The 8,396-nt window shown below is 41.0% G+C and overlaps 1 protein-coding gene across 1 annotated transcript; it reads left to right on the top strand.

Annotated features, from left to right (window-relative positions):
• The first annotated feature begins 669 nt into the window (after positions 1–669).
• On the top strand, positions 670–8,197 carry LOC138590978 (14-3-3-like protein). The gene is made up of 6 exons (XM_069661436.1): positions 670–773; positions 1,309–1,728; positions 4,445–4,568; positions 6,042–6,205; positions 6,442–6,537; positions 7,135–8,197. The coding sequence occupies exons 2-6, from the start codon at positions 1,402–1,404 to the stop codon at positions 7,207–7,209; spliced, it is 786 nt and encodes a 261-aa protein (XP_069517537.1). The 5' UTR covers positions 670–773; positions 1,309–1,401; the 3' UTR covers positions 7,210–8,197.
• The last annotated feature ends 199 nt before the right edge of the window (positions 8,198–8,396 follow it).

Below are 8,396 nucleotides of genomic sequence, written 5' to 3'. Positions count from 1 at the left end.
TACAGACCTCTTGGGCCCATGGGTCTGTACCAGGTAGCCCTGTGGTGCAGTTTTATCACTTGTAAAAGTACAAACCTAGGAGGACAGGATTGAGCACAATATTGTCGAACCAGTATAACAAAAAAAGCAAACTGTCATTACAACATATTTTGAATGCTGTCCTCCATAAAAGGCCAAGGCTGGAGTGAGCTACACCAGACTTTGCCTACTGAGGCAATACTTGTGGGAGAGATAAAAATCATTTTTTGATGTTTCATTTTTGATGTTTGATGTTTTTTTGTGGGATTTGTTGTATTCGTTGTTGTATGTGAAAATAATTGAAGTAAGTCAACAGATACTCGTTGAATACACAAAGATAGATATCTAACTACAGGGAATGGGTGCCACACCCGCCTACAATGCCTACAGCTCGAGAAAGCAGCACTGATTGGACGAGCATCACGGTGGCAAAGCGATGACGTATTCATTCCTTGCTCTTATTGGAAGAAACCCCGTGGCCCCAACCGCTGCAGTATTCCGGTCTGTCAAACTCTGTCAAACAAAATGCCCGTAAGGCCAGCCCATTTCCCCATCCACGCACATCTATTGGTTTAGCTCGTTAAACCTGCCTGTCTATCAAGCAAGATAAGGTATAATATTTCAGACTCCCCTTCCAGATGAACCGCCCTAAATAAGCAAGTTTCGTTGTATTATCGCTGCCACTGCTGTTCTTTGCCTTTCTGACCAACCTTTCACGTCTGATCAATTTGTGGAGTACATTTGAACGTCACTAGGTCAGAAACGATGAGTATTGTATTCTTACCTTTTCTTTATGCGCATGAACGCTGGTTAATCGCTTTACTGACAAATTGCTGTTCGTCGATTGTTTTATATGAATAAGGTAACGTGACATTTTTATTGAAAGGAGTGGCCGATGTAGCCGTAGCCTGCTAGCTGTTGCTAACGTGCTGGCTAGCTGCTCCAGACAGCTTTGTGGCGGGTCGCTGTGTGTAAAGGGCTCTCCGGCGGATCACTGCGTGCAGCAAACCACCGCTTAGAAACTGATTATTAAAACGGAGGTTGTTACTTGTTTTACATTTCTCTACAATCTAAGCGTTAATCGTAAAGCGTGTTGGCGATTTCGGAATTAGATGTATCGTGCTGGTTAATGTGTCTGGTTAGTTCAATGACTGCTGTTAATCAGATATATCCACTGCTCAGCTCGTACCGGGCGGATGCGTGCTCTTTCATGCCACGACGATAATCGTGTTATGTATTAATTTATTACACGTACACCACTAATTTTTTTGATCAATTTTCTATCTGCAGCTTCTCACGTTACTGTTGGGAATAACGTCACCGACTCCTTTCTAAACCAACTCTTCAATTCAACACTCCTTCACTCTCTCAACCCCCCGGATTATGGATTCCGCAATCCCCAAAAACAGTCAAACTATGGAAAGAGGGGATCATATTAACATGGCCAAGCTGGCAGAGCAGGCTGAGCGCTACGACGACATGGCAGAGTTCATGAAGGCAGTTACAGAGATGGGAGTTGAGCTGTCAAACGAAGAGAGGAACCTGCTGTCCGTCGCCTACAAAAACGTGGTTGGGGCGAGGCGGTCCGCGTGGAGGGTGATGTCCAGCATCGGACTGAAGGCCGAGACTTGTGAGAAGAAGCAGCAGACGGTCAAGGAGTATCGGGAGCAGGTGGAGAACGAGCTGCAAGATATCTGCCAAAGCGTTTTGGTAAAGTGGCCAATTCAAAGCTTTATTGTTTCACTGCATTATTAGGATTTAACTGAGCTGGCTAAAAATGTACTCAGTCTTTTACTCACAAGACTGGCACTTAATTATTTCAGTACAAATATGTGTGTCAAATGGCATCTGCCCCGTTTCCTGTGAGCTCCTCTGTTGTACAAATATGGCGTCTAAAGCCAGGGAAGACAAGGAAGTATTATGTAGTCCTCCCACTGTTCCTGCCTTTTGGGAATCTGGATACAGAACAATAGGCTTGAAAGCTTGTGAGGGGTGTGAACTGAAAGGTTATCGTGACTATATCACCAGTAAGGTGTGTCTGAATGGGTGGAGAAAGAGAGGCTGCATTATGTTCTGCAAGCATGCTGTCCCATCTGGCAGACAAAAGCCTAACATGGTTATCCAAGTGCAAGAATTCACATGCATAAACTTCTTTCATTCTCCTTAAGGGCATAGTTGGTACAGATCACCAAAAATGACACCCTCCTGCAGAGCCATTTATTGAAACCAGTTGGACTTGTGCATGACAGTTGATCCAAATGCATTCTCTTACAATACTCTCCACATTTCAAGGCTTAGCTTTACTTGAATACTTCTTTCACCTCTTGTTAAATCTAATGCAACAGCACAGATTGATGCTATACGTTATTTCTAGCCTGGCTTGATAATGGATTAGAGGAGATCTGGTTGGGAGTTTAGCTGTAAGATTGAGATAATTTCCCCTAATTGCTGTCATTAAAAAGCCTGAGACCATTCATGTTCATACAGCTTTCCTAGTGTGTTCATGAGAATATGTACTTGCATAGCTGTGACTCAGCTTTCAGTATCTTTGCTTGTGAGCGTTGACTAAGGGTCTCTCAGCAGAGAAGGGTGTTTCCGTCCTTAAGCATAACAGCTAGCCTGCTAACATGTCTGCAGAAGCCAAATAGGTTAGTTATGCATCCACGGAAGCAAAGTGCAAGAAGGCAATAGACAAGTACGCTGCCTGTGCGGCCTTGTGTCGTAATTTCCTGCACAGTAAACTGTGAAACCAGACTTGCATCTCGGCTGAAATCGGGTCTCAGTTAGGAGGCAACAGAGGCTTGCGGATTTTGGGTTCCAGTCTCCACACAGGATGTGAATCTAGGGCTTGTCGACCAGACAGGGTGCCAGCAGAGCAGATTGAGGCTATTCACTCCTCTTCAGAACATGACATCTTAGACTGTACCTTTACATCCAAGGCTTTTCAAGCTTGTGAATGTGGTTGGTCTTCAAACGGAATTTCTAGCACAGCCTTGTCTTGTGTGCTGGTGGTAGGTAGTATACATTAGATAATTTTAATTACATTAGATCACATTTGCAGTATAAAAAAAGAACAAGCACCACGTCATTGCAGTGTTTTAATTTAATTGATAATGAAGGATTATCAATTGCTGACATGCAAAGGCACTAGTGCACCCACAGTCAGGCTGTAATCCAGAAACACTGTGCTTTCTTGTGAGCGCTGGTGTCTGAAATCAGAGCTCTGTGTGAACGCACAGAGAGCGGGGTGACTCTTCTTGTCTATTGTGCAGACTGTCCAGCTAAAGAGGAATGCTTAGCACTTGAGACATGCGCGTGTTTTGGCTGAGCCAATCATTGTTAGTAGATGACTGGGGAGTGGCAGCATGGGTGGGTATAATTCAGAAAAGGGCAGCTTACCCCCTTTGCAGGTTTTCAAAGGTTTTCATTAATCTTATATTAAAACTACATTTATTCAAGCCGTAGTCAATACAAATAATTGAATGTATTCCAAACATGTCAACCTTAAGTCAGGATTAGAATTTGGGTTGATGTGTCAGCAAACCCAGATTCGCCCTGGTAATCTTAATATCCATGGAAAGATGTGTTGTATATTTTAGTTTTCGGAGAAGGTAGCCTTTTAAAAGCAGTGGTTCGCATTTGTAGTGGGGAAGTAAAGTTTACATTTTGTTAACTGGTCTTTTCTATATTGTGTTTAAGTATAAAACTAGTGGGTGGGCTAATTGAAAAGACAAGAACGAGGCAGTTCCTGAACTTACAAGCCCATATACATGCACATGCTGCAGATGTGGTCAATGAGCGATTTATAGTCAAAGTTGGAGTATGATGCAGCGAGTGCTGGACTTGTTCATTGCCCTCAACTTTCATAAAGCTGCTTATTAGTGAGTACATTTCAGTGGGGACCAAATCAGTTAAACTGTGCGACACAGTGCTGACAGGAGGATACTGCTTATTGATCAAGTGTGTAAGCTGGAGCAGTTGGGGATACACTAGAGGCCTGGCCTGGTTGTAGACAATTTTGGAGCAACTTTAGCTTGAACTGACAGAGCAAAATGTTTCTTTTAAATGGCAGTGGGTGAGCATAGGCCCTTGCCTCCTGATAGAACAGAACTGTTCCAATCAATCATTGAGCTGAGCCGCTACGTTAAACAAAGGGAGTGGTGCTCTCTGGTGGATGGAGGATAATGGGACACTTATGATGGGTGAGCCTCACCTAGGATTACTGATTTACCATACAGCTTAATTTTGTATTTTGTGACTACATACAGCGACTGCTGTTTCAGTAAATTATTTTATGGCATTCTTCAGATTTGTCTCTCTCAGTTACATTTAACTGCATGCTTGTGGTTTCATTGATTATTCTGAAGAACCTTGTTTTTTATTATTTACTCAGTGCATCTAACTTAAAATGACTTTGTCTTCACAGACACTGCTGGATGACTTCTTAATTAAAAACTCCACATCTGCTGAGAGCAAAGTCTTCTATCTAAAGATGAAGGGGGACTACTATAGATACCTTGCTGAAGTGGCCAGTGGAGATAAAAGAGCAGGTGAGTTTACAGTTGTCCCACTTCAGCATGTACAGCACAACATCAGCTAAGACATAAGAGGTACGGCTTTGTCCACAGGGGGCGCCAAATTCCACACAAGCCGAAAGTTCCTCACAGGAGCTTTAACCTGCTGCTCTTTGTATGTATGTTATGAGTCTTAAAGTTGTGACGCTGTCGTATAGCTCATCTTCTTTTAATCTTGCCCCGTTCTCACTCCGAATAGGAAAGATTTTATCTTAGAGCTAAGAGCTGACATTGATATCAAGTAGAGCAGTGCATCAGTCATATGACCACAGGCCCCTTTTCATTGGAGGGTGTAACAAGAATGGGTGGCAGCTTATTGCGAAGGCCTCCAGTTTTCCTATAGTGAAGAATGTATAGTGATGGAATACTGGCCCTCACTGTCTTCTTATCACCGTAGAGTAGGGCTAGGCGATAAGAAAATGCCTTTCGTATGTGTTTTTCTATTTCGTCTCTATAATGCTGTAGCAAAACCAGCGGAGCGTGACCGCTTGGTGCATGTTAACTGTGTGTGTGGCTGCGGGGGCAGCTGGGCTGATCCAGCCAGCCCTGTCTTTTTACTTGAATTTTACCTTATTAAAGGCCATAAACTATTTCAAAATGTTTGCTTTATAAACGTTATTTGTATTTATTATACAGGAAAGAATGAAGAGGCGTCTGCTCAGCTGTAAATAATAATTAATACACGTAAATAAAATGTACATTAATCACTCTTTACTTTACCTGGCTGTTTGCCATATCCAGGGGTAGTTTTGGGTCTTTGTTTTAAAGGTTTCCGGGGGTTGGTCTTCACAGAAAACGATCGTATTTACATTAGAAATGGGACCTTAATTAACACACAGCCAAAACAACCGTATAAGCCGAGACGGAGAGAGGGGGAGCTAGGGGGAGGGGGAGAGAGATTGCGCCGGAGTTACGTCCGCAGCCTATTATTAATTCATTTTTTACTAACATGATGTAGGTTATGGCCTACTTGAGACTTATGACTATTTTTAATTCAAAGAAAATTAAGCGGTAACAGCAATAAGGAGCCTTGTGAGTGACTTTATCTACCGCAGAACTTCCTAGAAATAGAGCATTACTCACTGATTGGCTTAACTAAGGGGAATTAGTTTGGAGTTCTTAGTTTCACTTGATTTCTACAGTCTTCCAGATCTTAAAAGACTTGTTAAGCAAGCAAACAACTTTTGAAAAACTGAATAAACATTAAATTAGCACCACTGCCTGTGTTGTTGTAGTCCGGCCAACAACTGCTCATAACACCACAAACTTTTGCTTTAACATGTTATGTGTGTTCCAATTGGTCACATTTTTATTTTATTTTAAAAGCTTTGACTAAGAACTGGTATAAATTTAGCTGATAAATAAATACATCTAGTGCTGTATCTCAACCTTGACAAATGCTTACAATGACTACCATATATTCTGTATGATTCCTCATTCTGCTTGCAGATACCATTGCGAACTCACAGGAGGCCTATAAGGAAGCGTTTGAACTCAGCGAGGAGGAAATGGAATCCACACATCCCATTCGCTTGGGTTTGGCCCTCAATTTCTCGGTCTTCTACTACGAGATCCTCAACTCCCCAGATAAAGCCTGTCAGTTGGCTAAAAAGGTCTGCAGACTTTCAAACAAAAGTGTCACTTTGCCACTTTGACTTCCTCAGTTGTACTTGAAGCTGGGTGATATGGCAATATATTGGGTTTTATGATAGGCTGTTAGAGCTATCCATATCGGGTAAAAAGTGTCTAAAGTGAATTAGACATTGATTTATTTGATCAGTTGGTTACTGATCACCCAGCTCTGGTTGTGCTATGATGCATGCCTTAACATTTTACTTGTTGCTTACAGGCATTCGATGATGCCATTGCTGACCTCGACAAGCTGAATGAGGACTCCTACAAAGACAGCACTCTAATCATGCAGCTCCTCAGAGACAACCTGACAGTGAGTGTTCCCTCTCCCACATGACACAAAAATGATCATCATGACTGGAAGTTATTGGCAACAACAGAACAACTCTCTGGATGTCTTTGTGCATCTGCACAAATGAATAGGGATGGGTATCGTTAAGATTTTAACGGTGTTACTACTCTTATCGATACTGCTTAGCAATCCCGTACTTTAACGGTATGCTTATCGGTTCTTTTTGTTATTTTTTAAGAAAGAAAAAATGAAGAAATTTAAGAACAGAATTAAGATTGCTTTATTTTCTGAAATGTAAAATAAACAATTATTCACAGCAAAAGAAACAGCAATGTTTAGAACAGATCACTATTATAGACTCCAATGTTGTGATGATGGAAAAAAAACAACTAATTTGGCTGTCTGATAGTAGGCGAGGCTTATCAATTAACCCAGTTCCTCACGTGTACTAAGTTTGCTGGGTAACGGCGTCCAGTCAGAAATCCCTACAAATGAATGGCCCTGTTTTTACAGTAGTTCTGGCATTGAATGTACATTTTAACAAACTGTGTAATGCTTTTAAATTCAGAAATGGTTCGTTCTGGATGTATTTTAAACAAATATCTGTTTGTCTTCCAGTTATGGACATCGGACAACTGTGCTGAGGAGGGGGATGGTGGAGAAGCAGGAGAGTGCGGCGAGAATGAGAATTAAGACGCAAGCCCTCGACGTTGTGGGTCATCTCTAAAAACAAGAAAAGGGACAAAAAAAAAAACTTTTTACACATCCTTCATTCCTTATTGCTCCACTTAAACATTCTACCAATGAAACCATTGTTAAAAAAAAAGTTGTGTAAGGATAAAAAAAAAAAATAATGATTTTCAAAATGTAGATTTGGAAAAGTGGTGAAAAGAGAAGCCCTCCATTCCTTTGAGTTGTGTTTGTCCTGGCCTTCTCATTTGTGCAGTCTCAGCTGTAGAGAAGTGATTGCTAGCTTGACATGATCTCAGACTCCTAGCTCAATTTAAAGACACAAAAACTTTTGCTCCGTCATTGAAAAACTGGAAGCCTAAATCCCATCAATAAAGAAAGTTGTAGATTTGTTTCCAGTTGAGAAATGTTAGAAACAAAACCTAGTTGCCCCATTACCTTTTTTTTTTAGTGTGTCTGTCTCTACACAGTTTCTTGGTACGGTTATAGCAGCTGAAGTTCAATTACAAACAGATTTTCATACTGCAGGGAAAGCTTGTGCACTTTACATGCTGGCAACAAAACTAAAATACAGCCAAGTAGTGCCAATTGGTTAAATCCTCACTTTCTGCCCTGGTTATGATGCCACTCTTTCACTAAAGCATGCCTGTCTGGGGATGGGGGGGATTGGTGGGGCTTGTCTGACCAAACGCAGGGATCTTTGTAATGGGAGGAAGAAAATTCTTTCATGCATGTTATGAGATATTACACTGGAATGGGAACAAATGCTGTAAAACACACAAGTCCAAGTGTCAAGTTTAGTCATTTCAATGCAGGTTTGTACACACCTGAAAAGAGGGTGATTTGTTAGTCTGTCCAGTGATTGTCAGTAGAGATTTGGACCACTATTGTTTTGCTATTCATTCAATTGTAGTCCCCAAAAGCCTTGTGGAACTGTTTGAATCCCTATGTATCAGCTATGTTAACATGAATAAAACATTTTATAAACCAAGTTCAATATGTTGTGTTTATTTTATTTGCTTAATAATGTTCTTGGATGTTTGTTTCCTGCATCTCTTCTTTTATAGCAACATATGATATTTGACTCTGACAAGAATGAGATTTCATATTTTTAATTTCTTTTTTTTTTAAATGTAACTTTATTGAAAAGGGGATTGATATATTTTATATCAAAGTCATTCAGCAGATGT

The sequence above is a fragment of the Semicossyphus pulcher genome, unplaced genomic scaffold (genome assembly GCF_022749685.1).
Source record: "Semicossyphus pulcher isolate SPU_LCO1_2020_fin unplaced genomic scaffold, fSemPul1.0.p SCAF_14, whole genome shotgun sequence".
Lineage (NCBI taxonomy): Eukaryota > Metazoa > Chordata > Actinopteri > Labriformes > Labridae > Semicossyphus > Semicossyphus pulcher.
Note: the sequence above shows the minus strand (reverse complement) of the source record. Positions and strands in the feature narration are given on the sequence as shown.

What these genes read in the sequence shown, in the direction of transcription:
- LOC138590978 (XM_069661436.1), top strand. Translation starts at nt 1,402, where the DNA reads ATGGATTCCGCAATCCCCAAAAACAGTCAAACTATGGAAAGAGGGGAT. An exon ending in ATATCTGCCAAAGCGTTTTG is followed by an intron (nt 1,729 to 4,444) that starts GTAAAGTGGCCA and finishes TTGTCTTCACAG; the next exon opens with ACACTGCTGGATGACTTCTT. An exon ending in CCTGTCAGTTGGCTAAAAAG is followed by an intron (nt 6,206 to 6,441) that starts GTCTGCAGACTT and finishes TGTTGCTTACAG; the next exon opens with GCATTCGATGATGCCATTGC.